The 23,522-nt window shown below is 39.4% G+C and overlaps 3 protein-coding genes across 3 annotated transcripts; 1 reads left to right on the top strand and 2 right to left on the bottom strand.

The window, feature by feature from the left end:
- Window positions 1–3,770: 3,770 nt before the first annotated feature.
- Window positions 3,771–6,296, bottom strand: LOC115751354 (purple acid phosphatase-like). The gene is made up of 8 exons (XM_030689244.2): window positions 6,090–6,296; window positions 5,805–6,008; window positions 5,567–5,678; window positions 5,077–5,306; window positions 4,850–4,988; window positions 4,295–4,515; window positions 4,097–4,218; window positions 3,771–3,998 (listed from the first exon to the last, which is right to left on the bottom strand). Exons 1-8 carry the CDS (start codon window positions 6,279–6,281, stop codon window positions 3,812–3,814), a joined length of 1,407 nt encoding a protein of 468 aa, XP_030545104.1. The 5' UTR covers window positions 6,282–6,296; the 3' UTR covers window positions 3,771–3,811.
- A 3,484-nt stretch (window positions 6,297–9,780) lies between these two features.
- Window positions 9,781–13,965, top strand: LOC115751361 (CRS2-associated factor 2, chloroplastic). The gene is made up of 6 exons (XM_030689253.2): window positions 9,781–10,506; window positions 10,604–10,731; window positions 11,180–11,405; window positions 11,924–12,051; window positions 12,753–12,864; window positions 13,352–13,965. The coding sequence occupies exons 1-6, from the start codon at window positions 9,816–9,818 to the stop codon at window positions 13,795–13,797; spliced, it is 1,731 nt and encodes a 576-aa protein (XP_030545113.1). The 5' UTR covers window positions 9,781–9,815; the 3' UTR covers window positions 13,798–13,965.
- A 186-nt stretch (window positions 13,966–14,151) lies between these two features.
- On the bottom strand, window positions 14,152–17,291 carry LOC115751344 (signal recognition particle receptor subunit beta-like). The gene is made up of 6 exons (XM_030689228.2): window positions 16,959–17,291; window positions 16,761–16,843; window positions 16,182–16,268; window positions 15,814–15,962; window positions 15,583–15,714; window positions 14,152–14,731 (listed from the first exon to the last, which is right to left on the bottom strand). The coding sequence occupies exons 1-6, from the start codon at window positions 17,116–17,118 to the stop codon at window positions 14,542–14,544; spliced, it is 801 nt and encodes a 266-aa protein (XP_030545088.1). The 5' UTR covers window positions 17,119–17,291; the 3' UTR covers window positions 14,152–14,541.
- Window positions 17,292–23,522: the final 6,231 nt, after the last annotated feature.

The following is a 23,522-nucleotide window of genomic DNA, read 5'->3' as shown; positions in this document are numbered from 1 at the left end:
GAAGTGATTAGATATGGATCTCTAATCCGAATACCTAGCCGTAATCTGTCACATATCTTAGTGAATAGTTTTTGCCAAAGCATTTTAGTATCACTCGAGATTAATCTCATTGGGCAGTCATTCATGATCCTTAACTACATTGTAGCTCCAAAATAGTGAAATATTTTTATTAAGCACTCGATATCTCGATGCATCGATTAACAAAATAGATCTTTTGTAATTGACGCACTCATCTCTAAGAAAAACGATGTCACATGTGCTCGCATCATGCCTCGAGAGTGATTCTATTCTCGCAAGAAATTTATCAACAACAAAGATAATTTGGATGAAAATTAACGAAGATTGTGAAATTGTAGGAAATAGGAGTAAAATAAAATGAAGTTTCTTTCCATTAAAACGAAAAAAAAAAAAACTAACAAGTTATCTATGGGCGGTCTTTTTGGGCCATTTTATTTGGGCTTGGAGATAGAACGTGGGCCAAATGTCCGTGGATTGCTGAAGCTCAGTTGCATATAGGAATATTTGCGCCATTCCTACTATTCAAGTTTCAGATTCTGGATGTAATAATTCAATCTATCCTCAACAATGGAAGTGAGTGGTGAGTCTGGTGACCACTGGGGCAGCGCCGAGCAGGTTTCGCCTGCTACGACGGTCGAGTTTCATGGCCCGGACTGGCCATTTAACCGGGTATGCTTAGGCACGCGAGCTGAGAGGAAATTCCGAACTGGTTTTGTAGAGAGCATGAACAAGAAATTTGTCTACACAAAGAGGTCACAGTGTCAGCAGAAGTCAATATACTAATAGGCATTGGCTCTTCAACGCAGTTGGCTAAAAAGCATGGTAGAGTTTGGTCTCCTGTCCTCTGATTATTGAAACGATTGACCTACTCCAATCCTTATTTGATGCGCATCAAGAAAGTATGCTAGCTATACACTATTATGAGGACACCGGCTCGATGCTCGTACTACACGAGGAAGCCAATGTAGGGCCGGTGATATTATTTTGCCTTCAAAGGTTTAGGCTTTGACATCGGACCGTTCTCTGTCGAAGGCAGTAACTCGGTGTAGAATAATGAACAAATGCTTCATCAGGTGCAACCCATGCATCAGTCCTAAACTTGACCCTCTTCACTTGCTGATCCTGAGGTATTTGAGGAAGAAAATTGTCTCTGTGTGTCATCTCGTCGGTGCACCCAAACGAAAAGTATCTGCTCCATGCACCCGATTAAATTCGACAATATAAATCAATTCCATATTTAGGAGGCATATGTAGCAAATGTGTGAGGACATTCTAGCTCTAGGCTCTTTATGCAACGCTTTTGTAGCCCATCCTGGAAGGTAATCCTAGAAGCATGCACCTAAAACATTACTGCAAGAGCGCAACAAGACAACAGTGCCTAGTACTCGAAAAACATGAGAATCGCACTGGAAAACATGTCCGCTCTGCTACGTCGAACAACGCTGATGCGTCTGCAATGTCAAGTTCGGGGTAGGTGGTTCTGTCTTATTAAATATTACTGGTCCGATTTGAGTGCGCAGGTGGACGGTTCTACACTTGGAACCGGTACCACATAAACCACCGATTCTGAGCTGATCCGGTCTAGTTCTAGGCGGTCCAGGCGGTTCCCAATTCCTTTACACACCCTTAATCAAAAGTTCAATTTCATATTGAACAAATCAAAATTTTATGAACAACAATGCGCATTGGGCTAAACTCATCTACCACATTGAAATATATTTACAATTCAATGACCACATTATACATTGTGCCAAAGTTCTAAAATCATTTATGTTATTATCCCTAAAATATACATATAAACTGCATTCGATCACTAAAGACGACAGACCCTTTCAATTAAAAGTATACACAAAATAGATGATTGAACGAGATTGAAGTAAAATTAAAGTTCTTTTTCAGCAAAATACAGCCATAATGGCAATTCTGTAAAACATTGAAGTTGTAAATAGCAACAGAGTATCTAGTAATTAACAATGTAGATTTATTGCGCAACTGTGATGTGTAATTAAGTTTATCTGATAAGTTTGAAAGATCGTGTTAAAATTGTCATGACGACAAAAGATTATGCTTTTATTCGGTGTCGATCCATTTTATGGCGTGGAAAGGAACTTAAGAGACCCAAATTTCAACCAAAGTCAATCGAATTTGCAAATCCACTTTGATAATAATTTAAGTTTGAAAAGTGCTGGAGATTTGAGGAATTGTGATCCAAAGAGTTAGAAGTTAAATGAAGTATGATCCGACAATTTAGAGATTAAATTTTTTTTTATGAATTTCAATCGTATGCCGCATTTACTAGTTTATCGTCGAAATTCACCTTGTACCTTTTGTGGATTTTACCGGGAAGAATTTGAGGTTGAAATCATCTTTTAGGATTTTACAGGGAATTTAAGTTGGGATTAGAATGACAAGTTTGTTGAAGTGCTCTGTAAGTTTAATTTGACAAGCATAGCCATTGGGTAGCATGAAATAACAAACTGAAATTTCTTCATGTTTTGTTATTGTTCCTTTAGTACGAAAACCAAAAATTTGAGGAATACTATTGATGGTTTCCCTTTTTAATATCGTTATAAATCATATGCTTATAGAAAAATATTGCCCAACTAAAAAAAAAAATAATTGGATTTTCAATTGAAGTCTGATTTTTTTCTTTGAAAATTCAAGATAATTGGCAGCAACTTCAAGGGTTGTGGCAAAAGTAATAAATTTGGTTGCTACTTAGCTCATATTCCGGTTATTTCGCAGAAAATAAATGATTTAGAAAATATTTTCCTTAAAAATAATCGCTCATATCACTTGAAATAATTAGTCAATAGAAAATATTATCGTTACCAACGACAGTTTATGTCTAAACATTTTCATGTGTGTATGAAGAAATTTTTTTTGCGTTCGTCCATTTTTATAAGCAATACAAGTGATCCTTTTTTAAGAAATAATTTCCAAATTATTTATTTTCGTGAAATAAACGGAGCCTAATAAAGTACCTTGCTACCAAAAAGTTGCCATTAATAATCTGTAGCGGCCGGATTTTGTCCGTTAGCTAGCATCATATTTGTTTTTAAGCTCTATCCAAAGGAGATATAAACCAAGTTGCCATTAATAATCTCGATATATATATTGAGATGCCTTAAAATAGGGAAAAAAACCCACACATGCGGCATAACTTTCATAAAGTGTTTACTTGACACTTAGGTGTCGTGACTCTAAAAACAAAAGAAAATAATACAAATGGTTCATGAACATTGATTAAATGTGCAATGTCGGAACTTTTAGTTTGTTTACCTTCGGACCTTTGGTGCATGTGTCTCGTTCTCGACTGAAGACAGATAAATATTTGCGTCATAGATTGCAAAATCAGACCTTTCGTGTTTGATATTTGAAAACGAAAATATGTCTCTGCCACAACAAATAGATAGCATTCTATCTTTAACCAATTCAACAACGCACAATATGACTCTGTTATGACTTGTTAAAAGAGACGAATATTTGCATGTTGTAAGTATGGAAGTTTGTTTTTGTTTGATATTTATTTTCAAATTTCTAATAATATTCTGTCACTGTTGCGTTAATGAAGTTGATGTATCAAACTAACATGTCAATGGAATATATGAGTCCGATCATGAAATTGAAATTCGCTAGTGCGGCGAACAAGGCAAACAAGATACCTAATTCTCGTGTTCCTCCTCGAAGGAACATACATCTGAAAGAAACCTAAATGACTAGAGAAAAAAGAAGAAGCAGTAATTGAAAGAGATAGATTGATTCGCATGGGAGCGAGCAGGAGAATAGTAAATCAGCTGGAATCTTCGACCGAATACCAATATCGGTTGTGGAACCATGCAGAATCGGCCTCTACAGCAATTCCATCATCGTTGCGATTCCATGCGTAATATGCATGCGTACGGTTCTTGATGTCGAAAATGGCGTGCCCAAAGCTTGCTTCACGGTAAGCAGAGTAATCTGGCTGTGGCTCTGTCATGCTGTGCCACACAAAATATTGTATTCAATTTTCTAGAGCACAAAATGCAGGCAAATAAACTTTGGATTGGAAGAAAAAAAAAGTGTTTTATTCTATTACTTGTTTGCTAGTCCTTCTATGTTGCCTCCATCACCAATGGTTATATAGACCGGCGCATTTGGATTAGAGTCTGGAGTAGCCAAACCATTTGTAATGTTGTAGGCTATGTTTGATATGCGTTTCTGCAAATAGACAATATCATATTTCAAACATAAAAGTGAAAATCATTACTTTACACAAAGATAAAGTGAAACTTACTGTTCTTTCATAAGCATGTACATGACCAGCAATCACGACGTCAACCTTGTGCTCAACAAACCACGGCTCAAAAACTACCCTCATGGATTCTCCTTCCATGTAGTGGTAATTGTAGCTATTGTACAATGGAGAGTGCATGAGAACGATCAGCCATGGCGTCTCGCTTCTGTTCACCTTTGGCAGCTCTTCTTTAAGCCATTGGTACTGAGGAGTGTATATAGCTGAAGGGCAGAATGAAGCATTAAAGGTATACAATGCAACATACAATTGCTAACACCTTTCACAACATGCCAAGTTTGAAATGAAATATTCCCCGTCAACGAAAAAAAAGGCCCCGTGTCTAGAATAGGAATCGTTTATTTTTCTTTCCTTATGTAAATAGTTGAATTTCAAAGCTTTTCTCTTTGCCTCTTACTAGGTAATAGTCAGCGTGAGCTAAAGAGTTTTAACTAAAATAGTTTTGATGACATTCGAAAATGATTAGATTCGACGTCACATTCAGTAAAGATTTATGATACATGTAAAGGAACTAATATGACCGGTAAATATCCTTACCATATGCCGAATAAGAAGACAATACTATGATATAGGCAGAAGCTCTCTTTACTGAGTACCACAAAGGGCTGGAACTATTTGACTCCTTGTATGGTACTTCGTACCGATGCAAATATGGTTTGAATGGTGTATATTCCCCCTGAAACACAAATGACAAGTGATCATTCAGAATCAAACAGGCTGGGAGAATCAAACAAAGATATCTGCTTTCAGAGACTAAAGCTTACAATTTCAGGACAGTAATCAATCTCATGATTTCCTGCAACCCAAATCCAATGCTGATAAGCCACGCTTCTCTCAACAAACCTCCCCCAACTATCCCACCTCATGTTGTTGTGCAGTGGATGATCATCTGCGTAAGAGAGGTCCCCGAGGAACAACAATGCCTTTGGTTTGTATGGATTTTGCTCATAATGAGTCAGCGTCACATTCGAATCATGTGTCTGACCTAGATCCCCTGCAAGAAAATGAACAGACAAAAAATAAACCAGATAAAAAGAGTTAGATCTTGAATTTCCAAAGAGAATCCTCAGGAATTGTGTGTAGAGCGCTACTTAACCTTAAACTGGGAATTTAGCATTGCGATATGCACAGAGATCAAGTTATGTAATCTCGTCTGACAGAGTTTTCTTTTTCACGAATCATCATGTCTAGCTCTGAAACCAAACATTGACATTGGACACCAGAACAACTCTTTAGCCCTACAGAGGAACTTACCAATAAGACCGAAAGTGTACGGGACGTCAGGGCCAACTTCAGGAGGGGTCACAAACCAGAACTGTCGCTCTACGTGTCCAGATCCGACTACATAGTGATACTTCGTATCAGGCTGCAATCATGTAATCATGTAGATGGATTAAAAAGAAGTTGCCAAAGCTGGTATCGCTGCTGCTTCCTTCAAACGAAAAGTAGCGGAATGACAGACAAGATTAATTGAGCAATCCAAAAAACTCACCTCTAAATCTTTGATAGTGCAATGGTGGATGTATCCAGAAGTATAGTTGTAGTACTTGTAAGAGGTGACGACAGTGTCTTCCGAATACCTCTTCTTCTGGCTCTTTTCGCTCCAGTAACGCACCCTATTGGAGCCGGGTTCATCGGGTGTCACCCACGACACAATCACTGCCTTGCCGACATGGTCTCCTTGTGTAATGTGAACCTGAAACATTCACAACAATCCCCGATTCAGCAGAACGTGTGAGCCTCGTCAAAGAGGAAAAAGAGAAAAATCGAAATCCACCTGTTGCGGCGCATTATATCCGGGAGGCGTCGCAAACACGTCACTGTCAAAAGGCATGTCTACTGATGGCCAAATTGTCCTAACAAAAGGACTCGTTGTTCCTCCATCGCAGAGCACGGCGAAAATCGCCAGAGCAGCCAGGCAACAAGCCAAGGCGGATGAGCCGGGCGCGAAAGACGAACGCGAACCCATTCTTCTCAGCCTGTGAATCTTCGTTAACTTTTAGTCAAAGAGTCAAGGTATTCCTATTAATAGAGTCGAGTGCTTTGTTTATGTGATAGGTTCACCTGGATAATGAGGGGAATATTATGATCTTCCCAGAGGTTTGAGGGATGGTTAGTTTATCTGAATTTGATTACTTAAGAGATCGGATCGTATTCAAACAGCCAACAATATCTATATTTTTCGTTATTTACAGTGAAATTGGAATATTTCTTTGATTTGGTCTATGTAGATTTTTCACGCGTTCAAAAATTTGCGCCTGGATAATGATGAAGTCGAAATTTTTCGTGAAACTATATCTCCTCCCTACTACCGTCAATGAAATTTATTAGTCTATAGTTACGTTTTACAATGATGTATCAATCTACAATCACATACTGATCAACATGACAACTATCACATATTTGATAAACACGAAAATTATCACGCACGCATCGTATCGCATGCCCTCTCGGATAAACAAAACGTGCTCATCCTTATCCTAGAGCTTGATTCTGTGTTCAATTAGTTTTCTTAAGCCAAAGTCCTCAATTTGATTCGAAACTACACACTCCTCCTCAGGACTACCTAACATGTTTTTGGTTCAGTGAATCATCGGATATATGTTTACTGGGTCTCTGGCAAAACCATATCTTTGTCCATTCGAAGGATTATACTTAAAGAATTATCGCATGTCAATCTAAAAAATTGTATTGTGGTGACCTGAAAGGTATGTCCTTCACGTGTATCTCTTTAGATATGTCACTCATCACCGCAACATAGGAATTTTACTGAGAAATAAAAAATTTTACAGATTTTTTTATTAGGAACTTCAGCAATAAAAAAAATGTTACATTTACTGAAATTTCGGTATGAATCTTTCACTCACAGGAAAAAAAAAATCTGTTGCAAAAACATAGTACTATAAACTCGAACGAGCCTAATCGCGACCGGCCACCGGCAAAAACAAAAGGGGAGGGAAGAAAAGGAAAAAAAATTTAAAAAATATTCAAGCATTACTAAAAATAAAATGTCCATGTCCCGCCGAAGTTGGTCGAACGAACCGAATGGGTACAAATGCAAAAAAATTTCCGGCTAAATTAGATCGATTGCACGAACCGATATCAATTGAAGGGTTTGGAACTGAATTGTTCCATCAATATAATAAGTTTACAACTTTTTTTTTTTTTGGTACTTTTGCCCGTTGATACAAGATGAACACTAGACACAAATCAATATCAAGCTAAGTATGAGGTTTCCTATATGCAACACCGTCGCCATCGCTGCCCTTTCTGCATGACTAGAAAAGACAATAATCCGATACATACGTGAATGAAGTGGAATTGCCAATGAGAATCGTGTGAATGCCTAGAGATTTTTTTTTTTTTTTTTGGGTCGAAACGAAACTTTTCATTCATTAAAGCACCAAAGATAACATGAGTTACGAGTTTCTGAACATAAAAGGTCACATAAAGGTAATGGTGGTACTGCTACTTGGTTTGATTCCCGTGGGCCAAATGCAAGCTTAATCGAACTGGACCAATCGAGCTTCTCTTTACATTCTTGTATAATGGGCCGAAGTGTCCATGAAGACAAAAATTGAAAAATAGTTTTTGAAAAATGATAGCTTTATAATTTGAAATAATTAGTCAATGAAAAAAATTTCATCATTTTCGATAATAATTTTTTATTCAAACATTTTAGTGAATTATAAAAATATATTTTTGTACATTCATCTATGTGGGCAATATAAATGATTCTTTAAAAAAAAATTGTTTTTTGAATTATTTAGTTTTCGCGAAATAATGGATAGATGATTAATTTATGCACGGTATCATCACATGACTAGGTTCGTGCAATATCCGGCTAGCTATTAAGAAGGCAAATCCTACATTGTCAAGCGATGTGAGACTCCATAAATCTTAATCTTATTATCGACTTCATCCCTCTAAATCGCCGAAAAAATGGCAGATTTAGAGGAATTCTTTTTTTTTTTTTTCTTTGGTGATTTGGAGGAATTCAAGAGTAACTACTATTTCAATACTCCTTTGTCTTGCGTAAGTTAAATTTGGAAAATATCCTACCCATTTTTTTTATCATTTAGATCTCGGAACATTAGACCAGTTCTTTTGTATAATCAATGAAAATCAATGTTAAAATTAAAAAAATAACTTTCTTTTCTGAATTTTTTTTTTTTTTTGGTTTGTCCTATCTCAAACTTTTATCTCTCCGATTTTTACTTTACCTCTTCGCAGAGCGCAGGAGTCGAACCCCACACCTATAATACTAGAATTCGAGGAAGCACCGACACTCTTCGACATGCAACCCACACGTGGTCAACATTCTAGACACGCCAACGACATGCAAGTCCAACATTCCGACAAGAACAAGGTCAATTTTAAGCGTTTTCAATAAATTAGGAGTCAAAATGTAAATTTATCAAAATATATATGTATACTTAAGTCATACACCCAGCTATCACAATATTAATATACCTAGCCATCCCAAGAAAAAAACCTGGTCGTGAGTCCCTAACAGATGAAAAAGAAGAAATTCACCTCTGAAATTTTTATATATAAAAATATAATCAATGTTGGTGCGTTGCGCCATGTCGTGTCGGATGTTATTGTGGAAAACTCACTTTCCACAATAAAATTAGACTTCCACCACCGCAACATCATCTTAGGTGTCCCTCTCAAAAATTGGAAACCAACATCATGAACTGCGATCCTAGCGCCGGATGATATTGAATCATTTGGACTGTTTCTATGTCCCTATTTCAGTTCCAACGCATAGGATTTCGAATCCCCTTCTTTTTTTCTTTTTTTTGCCAAAGAGCGTTTCATCTTTTTTTAACAATAAGTATCGAAAAATCACTTTTAATTTAGGAGAAATGCCAAAAAAAAAAAAAATAAGATCGAACTAAATGGTAAAGAAAATTAAATTATTTTCTTTTAAAACAAATTATCTTGAATATATTTCTTGACCAGAGTTCACCGTAACGCTTTCCTGTATTCCTGTTCATTGTTTAGGGTGGTGCAACCTAATCAAAATTTCTCCGTTGATTCAAGTGATTGTACTTGATTATCATGACAGTCAAATTCAATCAAAAATTACCAAATTAAATGGCTCATAGATTTAGCCAAAATGGGCTCGCAGATGTGTCCGATCGTGCCATATTTTCCTAAATAATTTAAGGATGTTCTTTTTTTTTTTTTTTTGTGGTTGGAATTTAAGGATATTCAATTATCAATAAAAGGATGGGCAAAAAATTTAATAAAAGGAAAAGGAGAGAAGGAAATATTTCTCTTCGTCCCACGTCAATAATACAAAATAGAAAAAAAAAAATAACCCCTTAAAATTACAAAAATGTCCCTGTCTTCTCACAGCAACAGAAAAAACTGCAAAACCCCCCTACTCTGAAGCCTCTCTCGCCCTCTTATCTCCTCCTCTTCCTCTGCTCCTTCAAGACGTCCACCTCTTTCTCCCCTCCGCCATCTCCATTGCTCCTTTCACTCTCTCTCAATGCCCGCTCTCGCTAAGCTGCTCAGCCCCAACCTCTTCCCCTCCCTCCCCTCCAACCGCCTCACGCCGCCGCCCACCGCCGCCGGCACCTCCTCCCACTCCCCGCCCATCCCCATCCCCAAATACCCACCACCTCTCAAGTCCCGAAAATCCGAAAACCCCCCTCCTCCTCCTCCTCCTCCAACCCCAACCCCCAAGTCCCCTCCTAACCCCGCTTTCAAGACCCATCACCGCAATTCCCGCTACTACAAGCCCATCAAGCCCGATTCCCCCGTGGTCTCCTCTGATGGCGACCGCTCCGTCGTCATCGGCGAGTCCGGCGTCTCCTACCTCCTCCCGGGGGCCCCCTTCGAGTTCCAGTTCAGCTACTCCGAGACCCCGAGCGCTCGGCCCCTCGCGATGCGCGAGCCCGCCTTCCTGCCCTTTGCGCCCCCGACCATGCCGCGGCCGTGGACCGGGAAGGCCCCCCTGAAGGGCTCCAAGAAGAAGGTCCCGCTGTTCGACTCGTTCAACCCGCCCCCGCCGGGGAAGAAGGGGGTCAAGTACGTGGAGATGCCGGGGCCGTTCGATTTGGGGAAGCGACCCAAGGAAGGGAGGACGAGGGAGGAGATTTTGGGGGAGCCTCTCAAGAGGTGGGAGATTAAGATGCTGGTCAAGCCTCACTTGTCTGATAATCGTCAGGTTAATCTTGGTTAGTGTTCTAAAACTTTTCGTATACGTAGATACAGATTGGTGCATTTCGTTTTTTTTTTTTTTTTTAGATTTTGAGACGTGTTCGTGGGGTTTAGGTAGAGATGGGTTGACTCATAATATGTTGGAGCTTGTACACTTGCATTGGAAGAGGCGGCGAGTCTGTAAGGTCCGTTGCCGAGGAGTCCCCACAGTGGATATGGATAATGTCTGCCGGCATCTCGAGGTCAGTTTGATGCAATTTCTGTTTCTAGTACCCGGCTCGTGCTGTCCAAATGATACTGATCATCTTTCGTTGTTTCAGTGCAATTATTGTTTGGTTACTTACTTTTTGTATGCAAGACAATGCTTTTAGTGAATCCTAGGGAAGAACCATGTTTTCCCCAACCTTCCTTGAGTCTCTTGTCTGATAAACATGACAATTGGCAGTATCCTACTATCCCTTTCTTGTCGATGTATGAATAGTTTATGTGTGTGGCAGGGCATTTGCATGGATATGCTTTTTAGGTTTTAGCTCTTTTTTATACTTTGACCTATTGGAGTTCTTATGTCCTACTATGCTAATGGTTTAGGAAATTTGCCCGAGGAGTTGATCTCTGCAGTTTTTGGTGCAATATCAAAGCCATTATCTTAGGTTCTTGCAAAGAAGTTGAAATGCTAGTATGTTTATTCAGGAAAAGACTGGAGGTAGAATCATTCATAGAGTCGGCGGCATCGTTTATCTCTTCCGTGGCAGAAACTACAATTACCGCACTCGTCCCCAGTATCCATTGATGCTCTGGAAGCCAGCTGCTCCGGTTTACCCAAAGCTTATCAAGGAAGCTCCAGAGGGACTCACGAAAGCCGAAGCCAATGAATTCAGGAAAAGAGGCAAAAATCTTTTGCCAATTTGTAAATTAGGTAAGTGATCAATGATTCGTCCAAGCAGCTACTCCACAGCCAATCAGATTCATGTATTGCAACCTCCTTTTTTCCTTGTCTTACTAACAAAGAGTAGTTACCCTTTTGATGAATCCATCGCTTTGTCTTGCATGCTAAGTTGATGGACTGTCTGAATAAGCATGTCAATGTCTTCCTAAAGTACAAGTTCCTTGTTTATGGAGAATATACATCAATTTGTGTACATTTTGCCTTGTCCTTACATTTCATGGCATGGTCTGTATAATGCATTAAGGGTAGGTTCTCCCTGTTTTTCAAATCGTTATCTTATTATATGAACTTGTTCACAACCCTCATGTTTTTCATCTTGATGAGTTTTTGTTGGTTGCTATGTACATTTGCAGCTTCTAGTTTTGAGTTTGTGCTATGCATTGAATTTATTGTCTGATCTGCATGAGAGTATGTTTCTGCAACAAAATTAAGGCTGTTGAATTCCCATGTTGTTGGTTCTAACCATTAATTACTTGTCTCTTATGCAGCGAAAAATGGAATATATTTAACTCTTGTAAAGGATGTAAGAAATGCTTTCGAAGGAAGTCCATTGGTGAAGATCGACTGCCAGGGGATGCATGCGAGTGACTACAAGAAACTAGGAGCTAAGCTTAAGGTCGTGGTTCCTATCATGTTCATAATTCTTCCATGTTTGACATTCTTAATTGTCAACAGAACTTTGTTATTGCCTGGTGCTTTTACATTTTTGTCAAAACACGCGCCCATTTATGTGACTGAAATTTTAAAAGACCTTAAATTGATGACAATTCTGTCTTTTCTATTCCAACTTTCCCCAGCTTTATAGCCTTACAGTTTGCCTATCTGTACTTATAAAAAATATTTGTGAAATCAGACTATGTGCTACATTCTTGGACGCTCCGGCGACCCAGGATGTTTTTTGACTGAGAACTTTAAAATATTGATACTGCAGCTCTTATAGGAGGAATTATCAGCAAGTTGAGGTCATCGTAGACCGGACTCAATCTTTCAAACAAAAGAAGGTCCCACCTCTAGGTTTTTCCCTCCTAAGTTCGTGTTCCTTTAGAACATTTGTGACAACAGCATGTTAGCCGACAGTCCCTCTATCCACTCTGGCTTTCGTTCTTCTTCTTTTGCCTGAAAAGTTACAAGTTCCAAGGATTTTGTGGACAAAATAAAAAGTTCAAGGAACTTTTCACTGGGCTCGTCTTTCTGTCGGGTGTTTCTATTGGTGATTGAGCATATGTCATCCACTTCACTTCCCTGTTTCTTAGAGTTCTATGTTACCACACAAACTTTCTTTCTCGACGCTTCACTCCCTTCTTTTTTTTTTAGCAGGATTTGGTTCCATGTGTGCTGCTTTCTTTTGATGATGAACAGATATTGATGTGGAGGGGAAAAGATTGGAAATCCATGTACCCAGAACCAACTGTTCCTCTTGCTGAAGAAGGTAACATTAATACAAGACTTTTGTAGGCAACATTATGTAATGTATGCATTAACTAGAGACCACAGTGAATTTTTTCTTGTCCTCGAGAGTGGAGTTTTGTCTAAGGGAAGTCGTAAACCTACTGGGCCCATTGTAGCTCCAAGCTATGTAACTAGGCATTGGGGAAAGATAAACTTACCTGCGCTTCTCCAAAATTCTGTCAATGGCATCACCTGAGGCAATGGAGGAAATCACCAGTACTGTGCGATGTTAGACAATCTGCATATGTTAAACTTTTATATGGCATCTTCACTGCTTATCTGAAGTTCACATGCTAACAGCTCGATCGTTTCATTTAGTTACTTCCGATGCCCTATTTAATCTCTTCATAATAGTTTCTGGTTCCTACGAATCTGTTCTGCCATACTGCATATCCTTTTTTCGATTACCTCCTTGTTTCCTTGCAAACATATTATATTTCTGTTCTGACTGGATCATCAATTTTCAGGTGAAATTGATGATGCTCACAAGGATAGAGATGTGAAGAAAGTCATGTCCAGCCCTAAAATGACATCCTTATGGGAGCGTGCAATTCAATCAAGTAAGGCATTGTTGCTGGATGAGTTAAACCTCAGCCCTGATGATCTTTTAAAGAAAGTGGAGGAGTTTGAAGGGATTACACAGGCTACAGAGCATTCATACCCTGCATTAGTTTTGTCAAGTGAAAGTGCTACCAATAGTTCATTGGCAGCATATGAAGATGGTTTTACTTCTCGAAGTGAGGACTATGGCGAAGATAGCTTTCCTTCTGGTGACATGGATGAGTATGATGATATTTGCGAGAATGATCCGTTTGAAGAGGCAGAGGCGGACTGGTCGGCCCCTCTTGGGTCATTACCTGTTGATCGTTTAACGGAGAAACTTTCCCAGGATCAGAAAAGACCAGATAGTTAACCTTTAAAATTGAGATGTTGACATGTAATTCTGTCATAGTTGGGCCGCCTTCGATTTGAATCACATAGGGACAGCCTTGTGACCCATAAAATGGATCTGAAATATCATTGATTCAAACCAAATCTGTCCCAATTGTATAGCTAAATGTATAGCAAGGTTGTAGTGTGATCTTTCGGTCGCCTAATGAGACTGTCGTCGGACATCCGACAATGGCATTCAGGGTTTATTCTGCATCAGTAGCTTTTGTCAGAAACAGAAGTAATTGATGTCGGATTTTCGCATTATATCTCTAAGAAAAAGCCAACCATTCATCAAAAACAAGCGAAGGGAAAATGCTACAGAAGCATGAGGTCATTCACGCAACCAATAGCCCCAAGTTTCGCGCACTCCAAATTTGGCAAAATACAGAATGATGCTCCAATTTGGGTGAAGAAATTGGACACCACAACCCCATAGCAACTGACATTTTACATTAGCCAGAAGAGGCATGGCTAAGTCCATCCCGAGGAAGAGAACCCAGTTAAAAGGCCTCAGAAATTTATCTAACTGAAAGAATCAGTTCTACCATATTTGGACAACCGCAATCAAAGCCTCTGAAAGATTAAAAAAAGAATTTGTCCTCAACAATTTCCTTCACTGTACTCTTTCCTTAAGCACCTACATAGGAATTTTACAGCTTCTTGACGTTCGTCTGATAATCAGAGCAAGTTCACAAGACATCTCATGTCTGAAGGTGCACCATTGTTAGGGCTTTACATGTTCCCTAATGAACTCTTCCACTTGAGCTATTTCTCCTGTCAAACCAGAAGCCTCCGCAACTGTAACCCTGTTCTGGCATTGAGTAAATGCAAAAGCTTCTCCTGGTATTCCGAGGGTGAAGTCATTGGCAATATCAGCTGCTGATATTGCACTTCTTGATGCCCTCAATTTGTCACTGTCAATAAAAAGAGACAAATCTATAAGAACAAAGGCCAAGAGTTGTGCGTGTGCAAATGTGCAGTATTCATGAATCGGATTACAGTACTATAAAATTGAGCAGAATAGCAATTTGTAACTGATCTCCGAAACTTCAATGAGAATGAGGAATTTACTTTTTTAACCACACATACCACAAGTCTCGAGTAAATTTTGGTCCATGATCATCAAGATAGGTCTTGGTAATTGACATTCTACTTCGTGCCACATTGCTATAGTTCTATTAGTGCTGTGGACTTGTATATCTACATTTCTATACTCCCAAAAATAAAAAATTACTGTATTCATTGATATATGTACAGAATAGAATGAAATTACTTGCTTTTAGAGATCATAAACAAAAGATTATGTATGACCATTTTTCAAGAATTCCACACCTACTTGGAGAAAAAGGTTTTGTTTCTAATGGAAGAGATGTAGTTGAGAGTAAACTTCCACTCCTCTGAAGATCATCTGACATGAGCAAGTCTAGACAGCCTATATGCATGGTGCAAGGGGTGGTAAAGACCTATCCGGCATGGTAAACACATCTTTTGTGCGGGCAAATCAGTTTGAAGGGTTGTAATTTTTGTACCAAAATATAATTTACCACACTTCATGCTGAGTTATCAATACGAAAAACACAGTTACCGTATCTTGGATTGTTGAACCACACTAGAGGAATGGTATAGTGACGCATAAAATGTCATCTAAATGATAACATCAAGTTTGTTTATGTCAGGCAATATAGTTCTCATCAATGCCGCTTGACGAATGCAAGAAAGCAGATATTCTCAGCTAAAAAGCAAAGTCAAGAATATCAAACCATACAGTTCCTTCTCCAGCTGCTTTCGAATGAACTCCTTAGTATGTGCACTCACTTTGTCAGTCTTATTGCACAGGATGAGTACAGGAATTTTCTTCTTGACAACACTTGCATTTGTTAAAATATCATACAGGTACCTATTTTCAAGATTTTGAGCTGTCAGTCGTACTACAATGCATCACAATGCGCCAAGAGCACAAGTTAATCCAAACCATATGAAAGGACGCAGTACATACTCAGAAGCCGCACGGCAGTTCCGCAAAAAATCCAGGGCGTCAACAACAAAAACTAAGCCAGCAGCCAGTGGCAAAACCTCATCTAGTTTGGGCATCAGACGAGAATGCCCAGGAACATCAATGACATGAACAGGTCTGATTTTGCCTTTCTGGAAGGAGACAAAAGGACTCATCAAAATTACAACAAAACCACCACTGAAGCAAGTATATGGTACACATGATAAATTCAAGATAAATGGACACGTCTCTAATGTCGGCAGCAGATACCTAATGTGAAGATGTCAGGGCAAAACATCAAGAGCTGTTTAAAGTGATGACAAAAATAGTAACAATACACTGCAGATTCAAGCATAGGAAAAATTAACGACCTTAGAGGCCTCAGAGTGCAGAATGAAAGTGCCCTCATTTGGCTCCATCGAAGTGACGGTGCCCAGATGAGAAGATCCATCTCGCAGCTGACATAGGCATCAGAAGGTGAGAAAAGTCTTCAAGAAACAAAATATTAAAGCAGTAAAACTGAAATATTTATCACAAGTATGATAAGCACAGAGACATAGACGAGTTAAGATGGTCAAACAATTTAAACTGCATGCATTTAATTTAAGAAGAAAGGATTCTCAAATTCAAAATCAACTACCAAGAGAACTAGCTCCTCACAGAATTACACATGTTAACGAGACCTCAAACCATAAGAGCAGAATTTTGCAGAGGAACTCCTAAGCTCTAGTTAGACGCATACCGAGCTATCTCATCTCGATTTCTCAAGTGACCACATCATGTAGAATCCAGAACTCCATTACACACCATAAGGGCACAATGCAAAACGCCATCCTCATTAAGAACTGGCACGACGATTTGACCACACACAACCCCAACATAACAAAAACCTAATTGTACATTCCAAAACGCATATAAACACTTTCAATGGCGTAGAGAAAGGTGCTCACTTGATAAAAGAGAACAGTCTTGCCACTCCCACCTTGCCCGGTGAGCACGATGGTGTTGGACTTCTTCCGCCTAAACAACCTAACTGCGAGCCAAAAACCACTCCCATCACAACGGCCAACCCGACGACGAGAATCCAGAGCACGAAGCGCATTGCGCGATCGCAAAGGAAAAATCTAGGGCTAATTAGCGAGACTTACTCGACAAGAGGAAGAGGGTTGTCAAGGAGAGGACGGCGATGGCGGCGTAGAGTTGAGCGGGAGGGATTTGGTGGACGTGCTGAAGGAACTGATGGAGCAATTCGCGAAGCTGGCTGCTCCAGTTCTCGACCTGAACCTTCCATTGCTCCATCCCTTCCATTTTTTTTTTCGCTTTCTCTGCGGTTTGAGAGGGGGGACGAGGTCAAGATTTGCTCGAGAGAAGCAGATCGGAGAGAACGAGAGAGAAGCCCTAGACGAAGAAGACGATGCCGGTGAGAATTGGCGAGTCTTCCGTGAGAGCTCTCCCTCCTCCTTTTTCTTCTCGGAATTGAGCGAGAAATTTCCAGCGGTCCCCGGTCCCCCTGGCAGCCTCGAGGGCATAAGTGTAAATTCCTCTTTGGCTTTTAGCCCTTTTTTTTTTTTCCCTTTCTTCGGCTTCGTTGGTTTCGACAAAAATAAAAATATTTTTTAAAGAATGATTATTTATATATTGAAATAATTAACTAGTAAAAAATATTTTCGAAGTCGAGTATAATTTATGCCTAAATATTTTCAAGAACAATGAAAATACTTTTTGTTCACTTATTTTTACAAGCAATCATTTTGAAAAAAAAAATATTTCGAAATAATTTATTCTTTGCGAAACAAACGAGCATTCATTTGAACATTTTTCTGGCCCTCGAGACTTACACTGTTTCTCAATATGGTTCACGAACTTGCAAATTTTTACAGTTCAGTCCGTCGGTCTATGATTTAAACAAATCGAAGGCTAAAGCTAAGTGTCTATTAATATTGGAAAGACATCTCTGCCTGGCACCATGGATAATCAATTTAGATGGACCAAATCGGGGGAAGAGCTAGTCCAAGATACAATTGAACAAATTTTTCAATAGCTTCTCATTGTATGGTAGCATGATTATTTCGACATCCGACTTTTGGACATGATTATTCCAATATTCAACTTTTGAACGAGACAAATAGACTTGTTAGCTTCAATTTGTAAAAAAAATTGGCCAGAAACGGGACATGATTGGAAAAATTTTATGATATTAAGAGCTTGGATTGTATGAATTACAAGTTCAAGGATCATGTTGAAAAACGGTGCAAGTTTAATGACTAGGTCAAATTTGCATTTCCTTTTTTTTTTTTTTTCAATTTTGTATCTCTATAAACATTTGTTTTGCACCACTCTTCCTTGTTATGTTTTTTAGAATCTTGCGCTCAAACACTTTGAATTTTACTCAGACAAAACAATGGGAAGATTTCAAATGAGAGCACAAATGAGGACTTGAAGTGCTCTCATTTTGTCAAATAAATGTCCGATTAGATCTTGTTTTGAAGAAGGGCCTAATTAGATTTTGTCGCGACTAAGGGCATGAAATGTCTTTATTTTTTCAAATAAAGACCTGAAGTAGACCTTATTTCACATGAGAGCCTAAAGTGACTATATTAGTCTCAAAGAATGATTTGACCTTTAAGCTGGCCGAAAAGCATTTTCATCTTTTTCTTTTGAATTTTCTTTCTTTCTTTTCTCTTTTCTTTTTGTTGGTGGCCGGCGGAGAGGGCTAGGTGAGGGGTGGTCCTCACCCAATGCGCGAGGGCCACCCTCATCGTGCATAGGCAAGCCCTAGGTGAGGCCGGCCCTCGCTAAATATGGGTGAGGATCGCTTCGCCCTCGATTAGTGAAGGCATCTATAGGTGAGGCCACCCTTACCCGCAGACGGCAAGGGTCGCCGGGCTCTTGCTGGTTGTAGCAAAGAAAAAAAAATGAGAAAAAGAAAAGAAAAGAAAATATATGATTAGAATTGTCTTTGGATGACAATGCCATTGATAGATCGAAATATTTAGCTTGCCAAATACAAACCCTTATTTGAAATCATATTTTTTTTGAAAATTTTGCCGAAACAAATGAAATCCTTCATAACATACGAATCTAATATGTAAATTATCATATAAGTCATGATGTTTTCAAGTTTAAATGACTTTTTCCTCTTTAAAAGAAATTGCTGTGGCCCATCCCCAAGATAGGACGTGAAACGTCAAAAGTAAGGGTCTGTAAAAAAATAATAATAACGATTTTTTTTTAATCTCGAGAAAATTTGGAGTTTCGCAATGGTATTATAGATGGAGTTGCCGTCAATCAATTCAAGAAAACTAGGTCGATTGGATACCCAACGCACGTGTGAAGGGTGTTCAATCACGTGCGGCGAGGGATTAGCGTCCTCACAACGTCATTTCCGTACCCTTTTTTTAAATTAAGTATTTAAAATGTAATTATCAAATGATTTCCTAAAATTATAATGCGATTCTTTTCCGGATTATGCTTCCGCATGCCTCCACGGTTCTCTGTTTGCTTTTGTGTTTGTGAAATTATATAAATAGAAGAAAATCCGTAGGAAAAGTTTTAAATAAGGACTTGAAGTGCTTTCATTTTTCTCAAATAAGGGTCCGAAATGAATATTATTTCAAATAAGGATCTCAAGTAACTTCACTATTTCAAAGAAGGGTCTAAAGTGGCCATGAAGTATCAAAAAAGAGTCTGACCTAAAAAGCATTTTCGTTATTTTTTTCTTTTTGATTTTTTAATTTTTTTCTTTTTTTTTCTTTATTGACCACCCCACCGCCGGTGCGAGGTCGGCACAAGACGATGTGGTCACCAAGGACTCAGCGAAAGGCAGCAGACCCTCTCCCGAGTCTTGGCAAGTCACCGGCCCCCTCTCGGACCACGTCTTGGCGAGGGTCGCCTATCCTCTTCCTAACCAAGGCCGGCATCGCCCGTGTCTAGACAAGGGCGAGCAAACCCTCCCCAAGGCCAGGAAAGAGCTCGACACTCTTCCGATTTTGGCAAGAGCTTGCGCCGACCCCCCATCGGCGACCATAGGCGGGAGGGGTAGGAAATACGAAAAAGAAAGTAAAAAAAAAAAGAAAAAAGAAAAATAACCAATTAAAGGAAAATAATGAAAATGCTCTTGAGACCAAGCCCTTTTTTAAGACTTTTCACTTCATGCCCTTATTTGAAACAAGGTTCACTTGAGGCTCTTATTTGAAAAAAAAAATAAAAGCACTTTAGGTTATTATTTGAAAAAATAAGAACGCTTCAATCCCTTATTCGAAACAATATTCATTTTAAACCCTTATTCGAGAAAATGAATGCACTTCAAGCTCTTATTTGAAATTTTTCCCATGTGCATGCACGAGCAATTGCCTAAATGGCATTTCATTGGATAATGCATGCTCAGTTTTGCTATTAAAGAAAGCATGTTATTATACGTATACATATTTGTATATAAATAAGACAAAATTACTACAGCTATAAGAACATTTTCATGGGGGGCTTAAGTTCAAAATCCAAGGCCCAAGCCTCTTCAGCTTTCGGTATTTCGACCTGCGTATTGACTTCACGCAATGCGTTTTTTAGTGCAGGGGTTTAAACGAGTAGGATAATAGCCCAGGCAAATTGTGAAATCTCCTTCATGTTGGCAATTTTTCAAAATGCCAATTCTAGCGTTGTGACGGCCTATTTATTCATCAAAAGCCCACTATTCTCTTATTCAACAGAGTAACGACTGAGTTTCATTTAATTTACTAACATAATTCTAGCACTAGGATCACTATTTCACTTAGAAAGAGGAAAGATTGAAAATCCGACCTAAATGTTGTCCCGATTTCTTCGATCCATACCCACCTTGAACTAGGCGGGATTTCCCCAGGGTTATCTGAGATTTTAAAATACTGGAAATGGCTTGCTGGGCCGGATCAATTGGGTGTTGAGCCGAGCTCGAGGGTGTTGGAACCGTTCATTTGGGCCCTTGAACCGGACACCACAGAGGGTTGGGCCACGCTTTGATTCACGTTGGGTTAAGGAGGATTCATCTGTTGCACACTTGTTACATTTGGTCAACTGAATTTCTAGTCATGATAGGATTGGTCGTCCGAATTTCTAATCGGGATATGATTGGATATGACAAAATAATAAATCCAAGGATTTCTCGTATCATATCTACTGTTTGGTGAACTACGAATTTAAAGTGGGATAAGCATATGCAAGGCGTGGCTTAAATCAACTCTATTTTATTGAAACATCAAGATGCTTTAGAAATTACTCAATAATGAGTTCTAGTGAGTCGGTTATCGTTGAGCAATAGTTTTTGTCATCCGAATCCGTGCACAATATCGGCCGAGTAGACCTCGTGGAATCAGGGGTCTTGGTTTGAAGTTGATTAATTTGAGAATGATCCGCTGGCCTTGCTCGTTATCTTGTCAAGTGAGTAAGCTAATCAATCTAATTATTCAGCCTCCATGCGCAAGTTGAAGATGCACTCATGTAAGTCGTCCAAGAAAGCCCTTTCGAATATTGAGACTTCTTTTGAAAGTCGACAATCAATATCGAGTTCTTCATAATATGTTGAGACCCTTTCGAATTGTAAAAATGTTTAAGCGGTTAAAGAACGAGGGACGTCATCTCATATCATGCCAAACAATCAACCAAATAACGAGGTCATGGAGATACTCATCTTTGTGGCCGGAGACCCTAGTTCGGTATCATCGGAGAGGCGGCCACACTTGACAATTACCACCGCCCGAGAGGCGCCCCCCCCCCACTAGAGAGGCGGCTTGGTGCGGTGGAGAGGTGGACCAACACGGAGGAGAGACGATAGTTGAAAGAAAAATTAGGTTCTCCTCGTATCTACTCTCTTGAGAAATCCTATCCTGGTCTATCGTACTCCCATCCCCGGGATTTTTTTATCCTGGTTATATCCTCGTATATCCCTCATTTATTCTATCTTTGATGGCTGTCAAATATAGGATAGGATAAAACATATTCTATGCTAACTTATATCTCGACAACGAAACGCAGCAATATAATTTGTGGAATCATTTGGAAAAAGGCAATAATGTGAATTGATTATATGAAAATGTCCTACTCGAGTGTGTTAATCAATTGCAAGGGTGATCGATTTCAGGGTAGGCACATTTCGAACTTGGAACTCATAACTATCCAATTCCTAGTTTTTGAAATTTGGAAGTTACCTTGTATACCCCGGAACCGACCTTTTTTTTTCGGTCCAATTTCAATATCTACTCGAGAACCTATTTGTTTTTCCTTCTTTTTTTTTTCATTTTTCACAGCAAGATAGCATGAACAACAAAACGTTTCAAAATAAAAGACGAACGATGGCGAGCAAGCAAAAACGAGTTAGGAACGAGCGAGGGTTTTGAGGTTTGAACAAGTAAGGATGAGTCCCAAGTAAGCAATGAGGAGGGTAAAGTTGCTAGAGAGAGAGAGAGGCGAGGCGTTTGAGGGAAGTTAGAGAGAATAAAGAAAAAAGATGCCAAGAGAAAAAATAATTTTTATTTTATTTTTTTAAGACCCAATGCATTTGTTCTAGTAATAAACAAGAAACCAAAGATGCTCAAGCAAGATTTACATAGTCAACCATGAGGGATTGCCCTAGTAGCCACTTTTCTCATTTGGAAAGAGGAAGATGGGGGGTTCGAATCCACACTTTCGAAGTAGTGGGGTGAGAAAGCGTAAGAAGAGAATAGGAGTTCGCAACCTACACATGGCACATAACACATAGCGCGCGCACAATATGTCTTGTATAATAAAATATGATAGGATATAACCAGACAAAAAAAAAATTACACAGTCAACCCCGAACCTCGGCCTCACCCTTTTTAACATATTAAAGAAAGAACTGCATGTATGTCGTGGGAATTCACCAGGCATTTTGAACATAAATAACTAGACTCCGTGGAGGATATTCGAGGCTTCATGTGTGAATCGAATAACACCCGGTCCAACTATGTCCCTCACCAACTCACATTCATTAGCTTGCATCCTCTTCATCATTCAAACAACTATTTATTTATATATATCTGAAATGGACATGCCAAGAAAAATACTAAAAAATTACCTAATATCTTCTGATCCGTTTCTCATCCACTTCGGGGTCCTTTGACGATGGGGCGGTCAGCCTCCATGATTGGCATTCCCCAAACCGTTTCGGTTGACTTGCCAGATCAGGGGTGAATAAAAGGATCGGACCAGATCGAAAACCGTTTCAATTGCTGGTTCCTAGTGTGGAACCACCACTCGGACCACCCATGGCCTCCGTGGACCTGGGTGCAGGCACCTGTATTGAAGTCTTGTGCCAGACTTCGATGGACTCAGGCCTAGGCACCTTTGACCAGGGAGGGCCCCGCCTCCGTCTACTCGAGTCAAGGCCCTAGGAAGCCGAGCATGGGCATCGAGTTCTTGGGCACGATTTTGATAGACCCAAGATCAATGCTCGTGCTCGTGCTCGAGAGGTGAGGATCCAGGCTTGAAACCCCAGTGCCCAAAGTCATTGGTGCTCGAACAGTGCATGTTCTTTTAGGAAAAATGCATTTTCGTTACTAAACTATGGTAAATCTTTTTAATGTTATTTTCAGGTCTTAATCAACCATCGAAAAATTATTTTTGATCAATTGTCAAGAGTTTTCCGCTTGCTCCAATTCTGGCGCTCAGCGCTTGATTGGCTTTCACGGAAATCGGCCGCCCACGGTGTTGAGACGGGGATG

This window comes from Rhodamnia argentea, chromosome 1, assembly GCF_020921035.1.
Source record: "Rhodamnia argentea isolate NSW1041297 chromosome 1, ASM2092103v1, whole genome shotgun sequence".
In the NCBI taxonomy this organism is placed as follows: Eukaryota; Viridiplantae; Streptophyta; class Magnoliopsida; order Myrtales; family Myrtaceae; genus Rhodamnia; species Rhodamnia argentea.
Note: the sequence above shows the minus strand (reverse complement) of the source record. Positions and strands in the feature narration are given on the sequence as shown.